Below are 20,093 nucleotides of genomic sequence, written 5' to 3'. Positions count from 1 at the left end.
ACATGTAATCACTTGTACATTCTAATGTTAAAGGTTCCCTCAAATTCTATCTTGAAAGGAATGAAAACCTTGACTATTTTTTTCAGAATTGGTCCTTTTAGTCTTCCATGGACATTGTTTAATGTTTCAACGAGTGAGATCATCTCCCTTATTGAAGGGGATTTTTGCAGTTTATCAGATCAGATTTCAATCAAATACATTTATTGTTCCCCCCCCCCACCCCTGTCCAGAGTTGCTGTGTGGCTCCAGCATTTTATTCTTCTCTGTATTTCATAGGTTGTTTAATTTATGTCTTTACATATAATTGGAGTGCTCTCTTCCTTCTGTAGACACTATTGCAAAGAACTGTGCAAGATTCAGATCAGTCAAAATTTTAATAGTAATGGAATGACAGAGTTACTGCTCACAAAATCAGAGATTAGCTTCCTCAAACTCAGACAAGAACTCTAACGGAAGTCAATGAAGAAGGAATGAGTACCTGGAAGCAAGCTGAAAAAAAAGCTTGCAAACTAAAAGTTCAAGGGATAGAAATATTTTCTATGTGTATATTAACTTGACAATAGCTACCATAATAAAGCTGAATTTAATCAATCTTTCAATTCCAACATTTTGTACCTGTAGCAGTCCATGTGAATGCTCTGACTGGCTTTGAACTCTCCCTGACTGTCTTTCTGAAAGCCAATCTCTCTGTACATGTTGAAACCATGCACCGCTGCTCGTGTCTCCACAAATGGCCTGGAAAATAAACCAAATTACAAGTCTGAAGCCACCTTTCCTCTCCCCAGTGCAAAATAACATCACTGCTACAGAAGTGATTGGTGCATTTTGCATTAATCTGCAATGATTCTGACATCTAGTGACAACAAAGGGTACTGCAGGAAGGAAGACAAAAGACAGTGCTATGTATTTTAACTGGACAAGCAGAGAAACAATTACTATGAATTGAATTGAATTTATTTATATCTTACATCTGTCCCACAATGTGAGGGAGTGAAAATCTTTGCATTATGACTCCAGCGCAATGTACTGACATGTGAACTTATAAGTCTAATGGCTTGTAGAAAGATGCCATCCTGTAGCCTGTTGGTCCTGGCTTTAATGCTGCGGTTACGTTTGCTAGACAGAAGCAGCTTATGGTTTAAGTGACAGGTGTCTCCAATGATCTTGCAGGCCTTCTTTATGCACCTACTGCTGTAAATGTCCTCTATGGAGGGAAGTTCACATCCACAGATGCACTGGGCTGTCGGTACCACTTTCTGCAGTGCCCAGCGATCAAAGCTGATGCAGTTCCTGTGATACAGCCAGTCAGGATGCTCTCAATAGTGGCCCTGTAGAAGGTCTTGAGGATCTGGGGGCTCCTGCTGAACTTCTTCAATCGCCTGAGGTGGAAGAGACGCTCTTGTGCTTTTTTTGCCACACAGCCGGTGTGTACAGTCCAGGTGAGATCTTCGATGATGTGTATACCAAGGAACTTGAAACTACTCACCCTTACAACTGCAGTGCCACTGATGTTGATCAGGGCGAGCCTGTCTCTATTCCTCCTGTAATCCACAATCAGCTCTTTTGCTTTTTGGACACTGAGTGAGAGATTGTTATCTTGACACCACTGTGTCACAGAGTATTAACCTCTCCTCTGTAAGACCCAAAATTATGCAAAAATATCTGAAAATCTCCACATGTATTTAGTGCAGTGCAATTTGCTTCTTAAATTTCATTTTAGTGCATTAAAGTGGTGATTGCTGCAACAAATTAGAATCTTCAAAGTAACTCAAAATCTAGGTACAAGAGACTATCCATATCTATTAAGGTAAAGAACACTGGAAAGCCCAGTGGCATTAAATCACTAAGCATATTTGAAAAATCACTTGTTTCAGAATCTGCAGTTGCAGCCTCAGTCAATGCATAATGAACCACACAGAAAACTCACCAATCAAAAGAGTCTCCATTATAAGTTACAAATATGTTAGGCTTAGTTTCTTGGATGTGCTCAAACCATCTCCGGATTAAGCTCGCCTATATAAAATAGAAAGTAAAAAATGATAATAATAATGACAGATTTATAGTAATAAGCAGGGGAATTCTGCATAGTGATGAAAACAAAAACCTACTCCATTGAACTGAGAGGCCATTCTCAAATGGTATCATATTGTACAGCTGAACTATTGAAAAGCATTGCATTATTCAACATTAACACTCAAAATCACATATTAATAATTCATCAGTTAAACAGATTTCCCCACCTCATCTGGCTCATTAAACACACAAAAAGGACCCTCATATTCTGGCTTTGGTGTGAACTCAAAATCCTCTATGTCTTCAGATACAATTTCCCTGTTTGTAATCAAATAACCCTGAAAATAGAAAAATAAACACAATTCTTAGGATAGCTGAAATCTTACATAGGTGCAATGTAGTTAATAAGATTCATATATATGCATATCCTGGTAGATAAACATTTCAACATTTTAATAGATCTCATGAAAATACTTACAGGACAGGTTCTTAAAATTTTGATCAAAGTGAACTTTAAAAATGATTTTACGAAGAGAATAGAGAACAGTAAATTGTAGAATAGGCCCAAGCAGCTAAAGGGGTGCATATGAGACCAATGTTGGAGATAACAAGATTTATGATTGAAGACTGAAGTGGCTGAACTAACCGAATTACACCGATAAAGTGGTGATAAAAAGACTTAAAAGATTAAAACAACATTCACTGGTAAGCATAAAAAGTAGGGAGAGGTATGGTGGCTGAGTGGAATAAATTATACTAGAGGATTTCAATGAATGGAGGATGGGGATCCAGCCATGAAAGCAATGCAAAAACACAACAACTACTAGAGGAAATTGGCAAGTCAAGAGCATCTGTGAAGGCAAAGGATTAGTGAACGTTTTCGGTTGAGGCCCTGCATCAAGACAGGCCATGTAGAGGTGTAGAGGAGAGATGACCAGAACACAGAGAACCTGCTGAGCTTTTCTAGCAGTTTGCTTCTGCGCTGAATTACAGCATCTGCAGTCTTTTGTGTCTCCAGTGAAACAATCAGGTTCTAGAAGTGGTGGTATTGTACAAGCAGAGACACGCTGTCATGGGATAATGTTGAAGAGAAATTCAGATTGTCCCTATCACGAAGGGGTTGAGGTTAGATGTTCAACCCTTACCAAACAGAAATGTGTAATGTTTAATTCAATCTGAGATAAAAACCAAGAGGATATATGAAATAGATAATAAGGTCATATTTCTAAGGCGGGGCTAAAGAGAATGATTTCTATCTTTCCAAATTTTTACTAGGTTTAACTGAACATTTATGCTAATAAACAGCATTTAATCTGTTTTATTTCATTTCATTAATAATTATTTTCCATGACTTTAGATTTGATATCAACATTTAAGGTACAAAATGTTTTCTAAATATTGCAATAACGTGATCTTGCTATTCTAAGTCAGTATTTACAGTTTCATAATTTTTTAAAATTACAAATACCCAAACAAACCTGTCCATCAATCATATATGAAATCATCATAATCTGATCATTTTCAGCATCTGGAAATTTTAATGGTAGTTTTGTGGTTTCAATATCAAAAGCCAAAACAATGGGATCCTGAAAAAAAGTATAAAGGTAATATAAATATCCATTCCATATAATGAACAAATTACCCAATGATACAGGATGAATAAAGACTATAACTTCGGATACATCATTTGCAATTAGATTAAATTTTCAGAAAAAGATCTCTAAAATGGAATAACACCGAAGATGTTGCAGATTAAAGATTTACTTTGCTCATCAAATCCAATTCTGGAATCTTGTTTCTTTAAGAATTAACTATATTCAATACTTGACTGACAATATTTGTCAAAGGCATTTACAATGGATCTGTAACGATCATAGACCCATGAACACATTTTGTAACTAGAGGTCATTTTTATGTTTTGCATAGTAATGCTCCCATAAAGCAAACTTCATGACAAATGTCAGTGATGATAGCCCTGATTTTGCTTCTATTATATCAGTGAAAAAAGACAAAACTAGAAAGCTTGTTTGTTCAGTATTTACTAAAAATTGCAGGTTTACTAAAAACAATTAACCACATTATAAAACAAGAATTTAAGTTAATGCGTAGTTATGCATTACTTACTGGGCGTTCAACCAAGTCATCTCTACGCACAATCTCAGGAGGATAAATACCACCACGTATTTGAATGTTATACCAATGTGCCTAGAAAGACAATAATATTGGAACAGAAGAACATAGGAAAGAGGATCAGGCATGGATTTTGTGGTCAAGTCGATTCCATTATTCCTCAAGATCTTAATCAATCACCAAGCCATTTTTCTGCACTATTTCCAAATTCCTTTAAGATTCAGAAAATAAAAGGAAGCAGTAATTTTCAAAAAAAAATGTGGTGAAATTGAAACAGGACAGAACAGACTAAATTACAGAATAATCTCACTACTTGAACACAACCTGACAACTTTAAGCCACTTCTAATAGCCAGGGATATTATTTCACTAGTGGAGTAAGTCTAACAACAGAATCCTATCCCAAATAATCTGGAATTAAGAAGAGAAAGCTACTACAGGCTTAATCTTAAATATCTGTTCAGAAAAATTGCAAGCCACATGGAGCTTCAGATACAGATATCCTTTCATACAACTCCTGGCTACTCAAACTGAAGGATCAGAAAAGTAGGAACAGATAACCAGCTAACTGCTTGATTGCAGATGGCACAAGATTTGGGAATACACCAATGCGTAGAATGTAACAAAATTCAGAGCAGTCATGAACCAGGTTTGGTTTCAGATTCAGTTAATAGTTTTTCATTACAATAGAGATAACACAGGTCTTATTGTAAGTTAGCCATTGTTATATATTAGGCCAATCAGTATACTTACCACCTGAATCTTCAGATCAATGGATACCCGGACATGATAAGGTACATCATATTCTCGAATGTCAATAATGTTTTCCATCTGATCAGAAATTTTTTTTGATGTTTCTTCCTCTTCTGTCACATTTCCTCCAGCCAAGGCACTACAATGAGAAACAGATATCAAATATATGAAGAAATGACATGCATTCTAAAAAAATTGCACAATAAATTAACAAAAACACATTTAGATAAAATGTTTCAGCAATTTACTAATGAACTACACACAAAGCACAACACTTATTCCCGGAATTATCTAAGTATTGGTCACCACTGACTTCCGATTTTAGTGCGGAACATTTTTCCCTAACCTCTTTGGCATTTTAGAAATCAGGATAGAATGGGTGTTAATTAACCAGGTTTCTTTCGGAGAGAAAACAAGAGAAGAAAAATCATGAGCTTTTGAAACCACCATTCATCGTTAGGGATATAACAATGCTAACCACATACATGCTTCATTATTTTCCCTCTCTAATAAGTAACAAAATCTTGCTTCCTTCAAAACTAGCTGTGACATTAGTTTAGCTGCTTAATACTGAAATGTTGGAACAGCTCCCCATTCCTACTACCAACTTCACAGTTTCCTTAAAAACAGAAAAAACTGCTGTAAAATAGATACTTTGCATTTAAACTAAAAATTAAAATATCTTTAGTAAACATTGGCAGTTCAAAAGAAAACTGTTTCAATTCATTTCAAAATTTTTTAAAGTAGCTTTTTAAAAATCCTAAACAAATCTGACTCCCCAATATTTCACTCATCACCAAGCATTAGTTTGAGCCAGATTAGTTTCAACTATTTCTTGAAATAAGACATTCCATAGTCCAAAGATTGATAAACAGGAGGTTTTACCCATTAATTCTCTGTCAGCTTCACAATTCTTACACTGATTATCGGTCAGCTTAGACTACGATGTTCGTTCCAACAAGATAGGTTGGACTATTTTGGAAGCCGGCTTAACAGTTGCCCAGCCAATATTTTAAGGAAAGTGTTACTCTTTCTTTTTAATTTTTGTTTATAATCATTCACATTCCCTGTGCATTCTTCTCACACCGTGTGCTCAGCTATATACAACTGTATCTTCCACCTGGCCATTACACAAAACTAATCTACATTTTCCTTACGAACCGAATTCAAAATCACAGGAGCAAGAGTGGGCCATTTGGTACCATTTATAGCATTTTGCACTTAAGAACATTCTTCTCCATCAGCACTAATACCCTATATTGCCCAGAAACCTATCAGCTTTGGCAAAATTTGATTTCATTTTGATGCCTTCAAAATGGCTGAGGTATCACACCCTCCAAGACACAGAATTCCAAAGATTCAGCATCCTCAAAGTGAAGGGCAACTTTTTTTTTTTTTTTTAAACTTAAAAGGCCTCCCACTAATTCTCAAGTTGTGCCCCCAGTCCTAGATATCTCAAGCAGGGAAAATTTCCTCCACGTATCATATTCCATCTCACTAATGCATAATCAATTGCAATACAAATTCCTTTCATGTTAATTTCTCTCAGCATAAAGGTTGTCATGTCAATTGCTCTCCCAAATGTTGGCTGTATCTTCACTAGTTTTCAGTTACTTGTGTCTTCCGCTCTACTCAAAAGCCATCTATAAATTTGCAGATAACACCACTGCTGTTGGCAGAATCCCAGATGGCAACAAGGAAATATACAGGAGCACGAAAGATCAGCTAGTTCAGTGACGTCACAACAGCAAGCTTTCATTCAGCAACAGCAAAACCAAGCAACTGATGGTGAACATTGGGAACTGGAAGTCAGGAGAACACACAGCAGTCCTCATTGAAGGCTCAGTGATAGTAAAGATGAGCAGTTTCAAGTTCCTAGGCATCAACATTTCAAATGATCTATCCTGGGCCCAGCACATTGATGCAATCATGAAGGAGGCATACTAGTGGCTATACTTCATTTGGGGCTGCAGGAGATTTAGTATGTCACCAAAGACTCCAGCAAATTTCTGCAGATGTGCCGTGGAGAGCATTCTGACTGGTTGCATCATCGCCTGGCATGGAGGCTCCAATGCACAGGATCAAAACAGGCCGCAGATGTTGTAGATTCAGCCAGCTCCATCACAGGCACAATCCTCCCCACCACAGAGGACATCTTACAAGGCTGTGCCTCAAGAAGACAGCATCCATCACTAACTATCCTCACCGTTCGGGCCATGCCCTCTTTTCAATACTTTCGATGGGGAGGAGGTACAGGAACCTGAAGGCACACACCCGATGTTTTAAGAACAGCCTCTTATCCTCCACTATCACATTTCTGAATGGTCCATGAAAACTAACTCACAATTTCTCATTTATGCTATTTATTTATTTTTGTAATTCATTCGCAATTCTTATGCCTTGCACTGCTCCCACAAAATAAATTTCATGACATATTAGTGATAAACTTGATTCTGATACCCGAGGTTCCTTTAAATGACAGTATGATGCATTCCCTCAGCATTTAACAAATACAGTGTATTCCAGTTAATTGCTCCAGCCGCTTATTGGGACAACTATTAAAGAACAAAAACTAAATTGAAAAAAAGCCAGGATTTCCTCCATTTATTTGGGACACTAATTGGGGCAGGAGCCTCTTGCCTAGCAGCTTTTAACTAGCGTTATTTGCGTGGCCATTAGACACTACACCATGCCTACAGTGATTAGTTTTTACATAGTGTTAGTGTTTATGTTCAAAAATCAGTGATCTTTGTCACTGATAGCTAGCAATAAATAAGCAGCAAGACAATTCAGAACTGTTTAGCTCATTGCAGTTTCGAGCATTCAGGCTTCAAGATGCCAGAAATTGCCAAGAGCGGAAATGAAACAATTCCATGGCAAATGAATAACTATTAGGAACTAGTACAGTTTTTATAGTACTGTAAAGTTATTGGTAGTGCTCTAATTTGTTCTGTATTTCATTTAAATACATAAATGGTTACTCAGTTAAATGATAGTCTATTTTTATACCTTTTAATTATTTCCATGAAATTTCGGCTAACCGGGGCAGCAGCCGAATTAGGCCAAAATGTACATTGGGTCCCAATTAACTGGAATCCACTGTACTCTGATTTACTGTGATTTGCACCAACATGGATGATGTTACTTTTTATACATGATATTCCATACTTATACTTGAAGGCAAAGACAAGTGATGATGGAGACAGCAGCCAGAAAATTGGAAATGAATACCAATGAATTGATCCACTTGACCCGAAACAAGAGAATGTGGGCCATGGCAGTCAAAGCTCAATCTGGGCATGGCACCTGATGATGATGATGATCCATCTCCCCCTTGGATGCCCACTCATTCAGCTTATCCATAACCCTTTGGTTCCCTCAGCAAAATCATTTGGATAAAAAACGAATAACTGGAGTCCAGGCACCAATTCTCGCGATTCTGAACTCATCACAGTCTGCCACCTAAGAATGATTATTTATTCCAATTTTTAACTTTGATAACCAATTCTCAACACATGCCAATATATTACTCTCCGTTTCCTGCACTTTATTCTTGCTGACCAACTTCCTATGCATGAATTCATCAAAATCCTTCTAAGAATTTAAAAATATCACATCAGCTCCCCCTAATCTATTCACTCAGTCATCCAGTCAAACACCGGCAGATTATTCAAACCTGATGTGCGTTGTATAAATCCACTTTGAATCTGCTCAATCCTATTATTTATTACATTCTTTTATACACATCCTAGCATTTACCGGCTAACTGACATTAAGATAAAAGGCAAGTCTCCATTCGCTCTCTTTCTCCTTGCCACCATCCAATCTAATGGAATATCTCCAGAATTTATAAAACACTTTAAAGCTCAGGAGTATCTATTTACCAAACTTTAAAGTTGCTCAGTTCTGTATATTTTTATTCAAAATTAACTATTCTCTAAGAGTTATAGTAGCCAAAAAAATTATCTTTTCTTAAGACAACACAAGAATCAAGCAAGCAAGAACTGAAGCAGTTGTCACTTGTATACGAAGCACTTAACATGCTGATAATTACCTGACAATCTCGGCATATTCTGTTATAAGGTCTTACAAATATCACAAGCATTATGTACTGCAAGACTGCAGAAAGTGGGATGCTAACAACAGCATTTTCATGTAGAAAACAACACAAGACCATAAATTATGAAATTACCTTGCTAACATAACCGTGTAGGCATCATTTGATTTCTCCTTCTCTTTGTTTTTCCTCACTGCTGGAAAAATTTCTTTCCGAACTTTCATTAGTTCATCAACTGTGTTAAAGGCAAGCTTAATGTAGAGTCTCTTCAAGCCAACTAGATGGTTAGGCTGTAGAACAAACATATTTAACAGTAATGTTACACCATCCAAACATTATTTTTCTACCTCCAAAAACAAAAAAAAAAAGAAAGCAGTAACAGCACAACTTACCAAATCCAAATCCTCTTTTGGAACAGTTGTTATTTTACTTATTTTGCCCTGAAATTTCTTAGACAAGAATGACGAAACCTCTCGCTCACAGCCCTGTTTTATTAAAAGAAATTTCCATGTTACTTTCTCACTACTTATTCTATTATTACTTATTATTACCATTTATTTCATCTTTTGTTTTCAAATCTTTTTTTAAGATAATTACATTCCTCTCAATGAAGGTAGTAATTGTCCTTAAATAATAATTACGGAAGTAAAGGTTATTTTTTTGTTTAAACATATTGTCCAAACACATTAGCAGTCTAATCTCAACTAGTATTCTGCAAGAAGCATTTGAGTTGCATTAATAAAACAATAAATAAAGCATATTCAAAATAATTACCTAAACATTTGGACTGAATAAATGCAAATAATGAACGTGAGACAAATCAGGTTTATTTTCATCTTTTGTCTAGGTTTCGAAATGACTTTTGACGTACCTTTTTCGTGGCAACATAGAAGTAAGGTTGGAAAGGCAGAGCAACCTGAAGAGAGAAAATGATAATAAACTAACAATTGGCATAATATCAAAAGATAAAACAAGGGCCGTTGTTTCTAAATGGAGTTTCGTATGATATCTTAATGTCAAAATTAGTCTAAAGTAAAAAAAAAATTCCTGGTAAATAAAATCTCCAAAAAAGAAAACCATGTTAAATTACTCAAGAAAGAAGCTGTACATTCTGTGCATTTTATAGCCTATACACTGCAAGTTTAATCATTGTGAGGCCCCCCCCCCAATACCATGAACAGGCCATAGAGATAATGAACAGTAAAGCTGAGAAGAACAAAAGTTATTGAGATAGAGACTGCAGAACACAGGATTTTGGTAGGGGTGTCAAACATGGGACAAGAAAAGTGGGAAGTGCTGGAAACACAGCAAATCAAGAAGCATTCTGCTGGAAAATCAGTGAATCAAAATTTTAACTAACGGAATCTCTCCATAAATCCAGCTTTATTGAGTATTTCTATATTTTTTGTTTTATATCTGACTTTCACCATTTATGTTTTTTATTGTTTTATGGCATAAATTGTAACTAACATTTCATGTTGAAACTTCCACTATAATATCAGAAATCGCTAACACTTTCATTATGCTGTAGTAACAACTGTTAGCAGAATCAGATTGATAGTATGCTAATTAATATTACATATACAATCAGTTCATATTAATAAATCTAGATTAGCAACTAGATATAAACCACAATTGAAGCTATATGTTTAATAAGTAACGAAGCCAATAGGAAGACCAGCCATAATTTCAATGAACAGCAGAATGAACTGGAAGGATGTCGTGATGTACTTTTTGTGCTATCCAAATGTTATACAGCTAACTTACTTCCGGCTAAATATGTTGAAATGCATGGTTAGAGTTGCAAAATGGTGAACAAATTCCTTAACAAATATAAAATCATTGAAATATAATTAGGCTTGCACACACACAACTAATATAATCATACTACTGAGGGTTTTCAGGGTAATCAAAAACAGTGTAACTTGGAAGTTGAGGCGCAGTGTACGAGAGCCTGGAGTTTATGCTAGGACTACACAGCATTAGTTAGACCACAGGTAAAATACTCCCTCAGTTGCAGTCACCATATTACAGGTAAAATGCATTTGGAATTATGCAGTTTAGAGTTGGAGAAGGAATGAGGAAAAAAATAAGTCACTGAAAGAATGGTAGGGTTTGCAATTCTGCTGGAAAGGGCATTGGAGGCAGAAATCTCATCACACTAAGAAAGTACTCAAATGTGCATTAATAAAAGTTACATTGAAGTTACACACCTCCTGATGGAAGATGTTGATTACAATCAGACCAGAAGATCAGCTTCCGCACCATAATTCATTGGACAGAGTTACAAATATCTTATTGTCCACGTGTACACAGTCGTGAGACAGAAGGTGCAAGTGCCTTTCCAAATATTGTTACAAACCTTAAATCTGCTTCCATCCTCCTCAACAAAATAATAATCCACAACACTGATCATTCTCTTGTCTTCATCTAGGATTTCAGCCTGCAAACCAAAATGCATACAGTTGGTTTGATAAACAGGAAGATTTTGTTTTTGATACACTAATTTCCTGATAATGAACAAAAGTCTTTAGGAAGGGTAAAGACAAGCGAACACAAACCGGTCCTCATAGAGGGATCACAAGTGGAGAGAGTGAGCAATTTTAAGTTCCTGGGTGTCAAGATCTCTGAGGACCTAACCTGGTCCCAACATGTCATTGCAGTTATAAAGAAGGCAAGATTAAGATTAGATTAAAGTCTGTCACGAGCCTTGTGGCCCATCAGGCTGGTGCTTATGCCGGTTTCCGTGGCGTGAAGCGATCGAGAGTATGAGACTCCTCCCCAGATAGGAGGCCAATCTGTCGCAAGGTTAACCCCCAGCATTTTGCCGGTACCCACTCTCAGCTGGGTGGACTGGAGCATTGTGTGGCTAAGTGCAAAGAAGGCAAGACAGCAGCTATATTTCTTTAGGAATTTGAAGAGATTTAATTTGGCACCTAAAACAGTCAAAAACTTCTATAGACGTACCATGGAGAGCATTCTGACTGGCCGCATCACCGTATAGTATGGGGGTGGGGGGGGGGGCTACTGCACTGGGCTGAAAGAAGCTACAGAAAGTTGTAAAATTAGTCAGCTTCATCTTGGGTACTAGCCTCCGTAGTATCCAAGACAACTTTAAGAGCCATGCCTCAGAAAGGCAACTGCATTAAGGACCTGCACCACCCAGGGCTTGCCCTCTTCTCATTGTTACCATCAGGAAGGAGGTACAGAAACCTGAAGGCACACACACAGTGATTCAGGAACAACTTCTTCACTCAGCCATACAATTCTTAAATGGACATTGAACCCATGAACATTATCTCACTTTTTAAAAATATACAGTTATTTGCTTTACACCATTTTAAATCTATTTAATACAAACACATATACTTACTGTAATTGATTTACTTTTTTATCTTTCTATTGCATTGTACTGTTGTTGCTAAGTTAACAAATTTCACGACACATGCTGGTGATAATAAACCTGATTCTGAAAAGTTACATTGCTCCTTCTATGGCCACTAATATTACTCAGTTATTAAAGTAAAATAACCACACTGCTTGTATTAATCACATGTCCACTATCAAAAAGCCCAGGGTTATGGGTGGCAATTATTTCTCATATAAGTAACTAAATTCAAATAGGTAACCAACTGGGTGCATGTTGATTAGCCAGCCTGTTTTCTCTCCTGGATCTTTGAGGCGTTCAAACCCAAAACGCGCATCCATCTCATCTGTCCACTGACTGCGCTCCAGGCGCTTGAGTGCAGGAAGGGAGGAACCATCATCGCTGGAGAACAAAAACACAGAGGCATGGTAATATCTGTTATTAGCCATTCATTGCCTATCACAAGAAAGCAGTTGGTATCATTTTCCTTTTCAATCAAGGCATTATTTACAGCAGGGGTCCCCAACCTTTTTTGCACTGTGACCTGCGCATGTGTGTACCAGCCGATTTTTTTCTGCAAATCGTTTTTGGCGATTCTGTTGGGGGGGGTGGTGGTGTTAATCACGACTGGAATATAGGTGATAAGTGGCTAATACACTCAATTTTGTTTCTAAAATGAATTATCTAACTAATTTAATATTAAACACACAGCGCATATTTTCCTCGCATGAATATACTGGTAAGTCAATTATCAGGGAGGACAGGGGAGCTTGAAATAAGTGTTGAACGAACTTCCAGTAGAAGTGGTAGAGGCAGGTTCGATATTATCATTTAGAGGAAAATTGGATAGGTATATGGACAGAAAAGGAATGGAGGGTTATGGGCTGAGTGCAGGTCGGTGGGACTAGGTGAGAGTAGCGTTCGGCACGGACTAGAAGGGGCAAGATCGCCTGCTTCCGTGCTGAAGTTGTTATATGGTTATATAAGTAAGTCAATAGCATCATAACATTTTCAGTAACGTTTGAATATTAAACACACAGCGCATGCTTTCCTCGTATGAACATATAAAATCATTGCAACACACCAATATCGCTGAATCAGTGGGAGCCCTGGGCTTGTTTTCCTGCAACAAGACGGTCCCATCGAGGAGTGATGGGAGACAGCGATACTTGAAGGGGGTTCCTTGTGTCCAGTCTATTCCGCAATTTAGTATTCGTTGCATTCATTGCAGAGATATGTTGGAAATGGAAGCAACGTTTTCAGTGCTTTCGTGGCTATCTCAGGATATTTAGCCTTGACTTTGATCTGGAATGCTGGCAGAGATGTTATATCAAACATACTTTTCAGCCCGCCGTCATTTGCAAATCGAGGAGTTGATCTCCTTCCCGCGCTGACATGGATGACGCGTGCGTTCAAGCTTCACAGTGGGTATGTCAGGGAATGAGGAAAGGTGCAGCTGACTCTTATCATTTCATCGCGGCCCGATAGCGCATGGTTGGGGAACGCTGATTTACAGATCTGACTTGGATCTTGCATTTTAGTTCTTCATTGGCTGAAGAGCATTTTGGGATGCTACAAGATTATGAAAGGCCCTCAGATAAATATCAATATCCTACAGGATTTAAGTTAAGGAAGATACACTAAATTATATCAGCAAACGATGCAAGCTCATTAGCTTGAGACTTTAATTTAGATTTTCTGTATACAAAAACTGGCTGTCTGAAATGTATCTCAGCATTTTGTGCACTAACCAGTAGGGAGGCAAAAAGGATCATTTAAACATGAAAAAAGGGAAAGAAAAAGGAGGCTGAAATGGGAGATCATTAAAAACTGAATCTCAGTGCATGTGGCCAGAGAAGAATGTGGAGTTGTATTTGAAAAAAAGGAAAATAACTAGTTATAGGACCATAACACGAGGAAATCTGCAGATGCTGGAAATTCAAGCAACACACACGAAATGCTGGTGGAACACAGCAGGCCAGGCAGCATCCATAGGAAGAAGCACAGTCAACTAAGGGTCTCGGCCTGAAACGTCGACTGTGCTTCTTCCTATGGATGCTGCCTGGCCGGCTGCGTTCCACCAGCATTTTGTGAGTTATAGGACCATGAAATCTAGAGAATCATATTCACAAATTTTGAACCCCCCCCCCAAGAGAAATTAATGAAGACTATATAACTCAAGATGTACAAATAGTTGTAGTCAACCTTCACAAAGTCAGTGGTCAACCTATTCTGGTGAATATTTTCCAAAATCAGGGCATTGTATATATTTTAGAAAAGATGCCTAAGCACTGGAAAGAGTGCATAATACCTGGGACAAAGGGGTGCAATATGCTGAAGAGAAATTGAGATTTTTCTCCTCACAGCAAAAAATGGTTAAGCGGAATGGGTGGTCAGCATTACACAATACTGATGTACAGAAGGAAATACTTCCACAATCAGTTGAAGTGGTAACTACAGAACACAGATTTAAGTTAATTTGTCAAAAGAACAAACACAATTGTTATGGCTTGGAGCAATTGATAAGCCATTGTTCCAGACGATATTGAAAGCATTAAATTATAGTTAACAAAGAAAGAATCACATTAGATCATTAAAGGATAAAAATTAAAGACCAATGCAGAAGGCAAAGTAAATACAATTAGTTGGACAGTTCTTACAGAGAGATGATAAAGCATGGTGGGTTGAATGCCATCTGTGCTGTCATATGTGGCTTATTTTGTAACATGGTTAACTTTACAAAACCCTACGCTGTGCACCCTAAGTAGGTTAAGTTGAAACGTTTGCAAGCTAAAACACTAAAAGGATATTGACAGAGGTGCTGGACATCAGATAAAACGCTAATTCTCACTGGTCACATCACATTTCCTGGTCTACCTACTTTAATTCTCAATCAACACCATATTGGTCACTTGTTACTTTGTCGTAATTTAGTGGTTGACGCACTGTATTTTCACTGCACAATCCCTATCAATATCTTGCAATATCCCAATACACATTTCTGCATCTATAATTAAGAATGGTTTAACGCTTCAACATTGGGTAAAGTTCAAAAAGTTTATCACTTCATTAATTTTTCTTTAAAAAATCCACTGGGTTCCATACATATATGTTTTCAAACAGGATATATTTTATAAGTTCTGGCATCAAAATTTTGAAAGGTCCATGTGCCCACTGTAATTTTAATTGTAGTTTACAGTAATTTGTTATGCCTGCACTATAACACTGACACAAAACTAATTTCACGACTAATATCAGTGACAATAAATTGATACTGGTTCTGCAGGCAACTACATTTCAAACTATCAAAACAGTTTCACAAATTTTCATACTGCATAGAACTATAGAGGAAATGTGAACGATGTTTCATTTTCCCTCGTGGATACATTTTCTCTGGCGGAACACTGGACAACTTGTTTGCCACTACTTTCAGGAAAGTGTGCAGAGTCAACAAAAAGTGGGACTGGGGGCTGGAGGAAGCACGGGATGTCAGTGGAAGGGGGTGATTGGTCAGTTGTTTACCACCTCTGGTAAATCCCGGCTGGGACACAATCACAGCGCAGGGTCACGATCGAATTCAACCTCTGGCAATCTCATTGCAACGCGGGTTTTCCGACCAGACTTCCATCCTCCCGATACCATTGCCCGAAAGTTCAGAATCTGGTGGCGACGCACCGCTGACAGGCTGCGCCCACCCCGCTGTGAGACTTACGAGTAATTGCTGTCGGTGCCGTGGGCCCGCTCCGGTCTCAGCCTGCCGCTGTTCTGTAACACCATGACAAGCCACCCTCCGGCTCCCGGACTCCGGGACTCGGTCTCCAACAGAAGATTGGCGCGCTCCGCCAGCTCTCGCGAGACAAATCTCGCAACGCCGTGAAACTGCGCGGCGATTGGTCTGCACTGGGGACGCTTCTCATTGGATAATCCACAGTGATTACACCAACACTGTACCGTAATTGTCTGAGTAAATGAGCGAAAAGACAGAATGTATGGTGATATCCAAAAAGAAGGATAATTCTATCTGCAGGTTGAGAATAAACGGGGAAGACATAAAGCAAGTGAAGAACTTTTGCTACTTAGGAAGCTGGGTGACATCAGATGACAGGTGCGACTTGGACATCAAAAGAAGAATAGGGATGGCAAAAGACACCTTTACGAGAATGAAGAGTATACTGACCAATACTAAACTAGGCATGACAACCCGCCTCAGAGCACTGAAATGTTACGTTTATCCAGTTATGTCATATGGCTCAGAATGTTGCACAATATCTAGTAACATGAGGAAACGAATTGAAGCAGCAGGAGATGTGGTTTTTGAGGAGGATGCAAAGAATATCATGGACGAAACGAATATCTAATGAGGATGTCATGAACAGAGCAAACACAAAAAGAGAAATAATGTATGAGATCATGAAAAGGCAATGTAACTTCATTGGACATGTGATTAGGAAAGAGGAGTTAGAATGCACGGTAATTATGGGAAAAATTGAAGGGAAGAAAGCAAGAGGAAGACAAAGACAAATGATGATGGAGACAGTAGCCAGAGAATTGGAAGTGAATACCAATGAATTGATCCACTTGACCCGAAACAGCAGTGTGGGGCCATGGCACCTGAAGATGATGAAATGAGCGAGTAAACCAGAACTCGGGGGGGGGGGGGGAACCAAGATGATTCCGTTCATAACTTTTCCCCCTCATGTTTTTATGTTGTGCATTGACCCATTCTTCGATCTTGACTGTAATAATTTGATTTAGTAAATGATTTCTGTGATAACCTGACTGTTTCTGGGATACCTGTCTTTTGATGTTTTGCACGTATTCCTTTACCGATAACGTGCATGGTATTTCAAGCACAGACTTTGATATTGAACAAAGGCAGTCCATATCTATTTTAGAGACAAGAGATACTAAACCATAGATTTACAACAAAAACAAACAAGCCATGTGGCCAATTGTGTGTTGAGGCATTGCTGAAGCAATATTTTACCCAGACAGCTGGGGATACAGAACTTAGTGGGTCAAGCAGCACCTGGAGAGAGTCAATGCTTCAATTACCTTTGTGATTGAAGTTGATGAGGAAATCTGCTCTGTAATTACAGAATTTGCCATTTTATAATCAGTTTATAACACTTGCAATTTGTTTTCTGTTTACCTACATACCGTAGTCCATCGACAAACAGCTTCTTTGTTTGGACCACAGGTCAAAAGTAATAAATCAATCTCAGCTTTGCTGAAAGGTTATGGAATCAGAATGTTGATTCTTTTTTCCCCTGATTTCCCCTCAAATATCGCCTGCTCCAAATTGCCCGCAATTGCACCTTTATTTTCTGATTTTCTTTTCCATGATATACAAAAGTAAGTGCTAGTACTCCGCCCAGCTATCATTTAATAATTGTCTTTTAATAATTAATTAAATATATTTAGCATACAAATTTACTATTTTAATTTCACATTTCCAACACTTTCTTGCTTAGTTGAAAGGTTAACCTAGCAAATCAGTTCTCAAAATCCACACATTTTTCTGGTTTGAGTAATTTTCCCCATCAGTTGTCAAAATATTCCAGTGGTAATTATTAATTGATTTGAGGAACCTCATGGAATTTCTTTAGATAGGTTGCTTTCTCACGTGGGAAAATCTGGAACCAAATGTCCAGATTACTTTTTAAAAACTAAGGGATTACCCATTTAAGAAATTGCTGGGTATACACATTAAAGAGATGAAGTGAAATTGGAAGCCTTTGAAGATCTTTTTTACAAAGGGCAGTGGAACAAGAATCTATGAATATTTTAAGAAAGATAGATAAGTTCTGGTGAAAGAACATGCAAAGTTATTGGAGGTATGCAGACATAAAGTTACATTCGGATCCACTTTATTGACTAAATGTAATTCACATGATTACAAGTAAAAGACTAACTTCCTTACTGATCAGAGCAGGAGATAGCCCTAGACCAGATATTTTTGGGACCTTTTATGTTAAGCAAGGCATGGAAGCCTTTTAATTCATATTTTAAAAGGATGGATTTTTTTTCCAGGCAAAGAACTTAGATGAGACAGACAGAATGCAGTGAACTAAAATAATGGCAAAGCAAGGTTTAAAAAGAGGGACAATCTTTATAACAGAGAACCACAGAAGGAAAATTCACACATTTTGAGATAGATGAGAAATGTGAAGAAATCAGTTTAAACACCACATGTGCCACTATTAGTGACAAAATCAAATATTAACAAGTTTATGCTGCTGACAGTCCCATGGGAAGATAGCTTGGAGGAGGCCTTTGAAAGGAAGCTGTCCAAGTACGCAGGACTGGTCAGCAACTGTCAGCAGGCTGGATGGAGAGCGAGGTGTCTCCCAGTGGAGGTTGATTGTAGGGGATTCGTAGCCCGTTCTTTAGTTAGAGCCTTCAGCATTTTGGGCATTGAGGGAGAGAGGAAGAGGAGAGCCATCCGCAGTACCACCGATGCGGCAGAGAGGGCCTCAAGATGGCTGTGGCTCAAAAGAGGGGAGCCATGGAGTCATAAGTAGCTAGCCATCTGGACACAAGCTGGGGTCTGATCACCTGGAGGAGGTTGTATGATGTTGAAAGACCCAAAACACCCAATGATTCCAGGAACATCACTGAAGATGTGTCCAGAAGCATCAATAGATGTATGTACACAGCTGCTGAGGATTAAAAATCAAGATATTATTACCAATATTGGCACAACTATTCCATCATAAAAAGTGACATTTACACACTTTAATGTACCATTAATGAGAAACACTCTTAAATTTAGAACATGCTCTGTTGAAAGTCTGAGCTAATTAAAGTGTATTGATTATTACAGCTGAATAGGTTAATATTGTACAATTAAGTGATTGATTTAAAGGCCTCTGCTTAGACTGGATAAATGTGCTGAAGGCCACTATATCACAACCATATGTGGCAGGCTGTATATAAAAACACATATAAGGATTTGTTCAGTCACTGAACACCATAAAGTTAAAACATATATAGAAGTGGATTTATTGTAAATCCCTACCTGGCCCTATGTACTCCTGCTAGAAGAAGAGCAAAGCAGAACTAAAAGGTATGAGATATTGCAGTGGTATAGACAGTTGAGGGGTAAAGAAACAGTTAAATAGAGGAATTGAGAACAACAAACGGGACTTGGTCCACATGAAGCTGAAGGGACGTTGTGAACTGGGGTCACACTGACACTTGGACAGTTCATTAGTTTCAATATGGGAACATAACTGTAGTAATTTTCCACCTGAGACAGCTTTGCTGCCTGGTATCCCTGACATTGAGAAACATGCACAATTTTGAGCACTGTGTATGAGGAGCAGTCTGGTAAATTTTGCAAGCTTTAAGTTATGAACCAAATGGCTAAGGTGATTATGAAAATCAGTAGGAATTTGAAAGTATCAAGAAAAACAAGCTCATATATAGAAAAGGAGTTGGCTTATAGCCATGCAATTGGCTGTTAATTCAAAGCAATTCATGGAAAGTTTACAAAGAAATCTATAAAAAGGTGCCTCATCAGATGACCGGCTGTAATAACTCCAGAGTCCAATGAAAACCTCAAGTCTTAGACTTGGAGAAGAATGCAACTTCAAAACCTGGCCAGGTTCATCTAGAGTGGGCAATTTCTGAATAGAACTAATTAAATTAAGAAGTTGTGAAGCTAACTAAGAGTTGCATAACTAAAGAGTTAATGAAGTTCTTTTAGGTAATGTGTCCTTGAGTTACTCGAAATAATTGCAATTAATAAAGTAACACATTTTAATGGGCA

At 37.9% G+C, this 20,093-nt stretch overlaps 1 protein-coding gene across 3 annotated transcripts in view; it reads right to left on the bottom strand.

The window, feature by feature from the left end:
- Nucleotides 1-16,151, bottom strand: part of pole (polymerase (DNA directed), epsilon) — a 135,227-nt gene extending 119,076 nt beyond the window's left edge. For 2 of the 3 annotated variants that reach the window (XM_063034149.1, XM_063034150.1), the window contains exons 1-12: nucleotides 16,032-16,151; nucleotides 12,586-12,721; nucleotides 11,315-11,395; nucleotides 9,824-9,868; nucleotides 9,345-9,437; nucleotides 9,088-9,242; nucleotides 4,896-5,034; nucleotides 4,138-4,218; nucleotides 3,492-3,599; nucleotides 2,241-2,351; nucleotides 1,928-2,013; nucleotides 616-735 (exon numbers count right to left, since the gene is read on the bottom strand). In XM_063034149.1, the coding sequence (XP_062890219.1) occupies nucleotides 616-735; nucleotides 1,928-2,013; nucleotides 2,241-2,351; nucleotides 3,492-3,599; nucleotides 4,138-4,218; nucleotides 4,896-5,034; nucleotides 9,088-9,242; nucleotides 9,345-9,437; nucleotides 9,824-9,868; nucleotides 11,315-11,395; nucleotides 12,586-12,721; nucleotides 16,032-16,096 (1,220 nt within the window). In that variant the 5' untranslated portion in view covers nucleotides 16,097-16,151. Of the gene's footprint in view, nucleotides 1-615; nucleotides 736-1,927; nucleotides 2,014-2,240; nucleotides 2,352-3,491; nucleotides 3,600-4,137; nucleotides 4,219-4,895; nucleotides 5,035-9,087; nucleotides 9,243-9,344; nucleotides 9,438-9,823; nucleotides 9,869-11,314; nucleotides 11,396-11,919; nucleotides 12,226-12,585; nucleotides 12,722-16,031 lie in introns of those variants that run through there. The other variant, XM_063034151.1, reaches the window with a different exon arrangement.
- Nucleotides 16,152-20,093: the final 3,942 nt, after the last annotated feature.

The sequence above is a fragment of the Mobula hypostoma genome, chromosome 27 (assembly GCF_963921235.1).
Source record: "Mobula hypostoma chromosome 27, sMobHyp1.1, whole genome shotgun sequence".
NCBI classification, from domain to species: domain Eukaryota; kingdom Metazoa; phylum Chordata; class Chondrichthyes; order Myliobatiformes; family Myliobatidae; genus Mobula; species Mobula hypostoma.
Note: the sequence above shows the minus strand (reverse complement) of the source record. Positions and strands in the feature narration are given on the sequence as shown.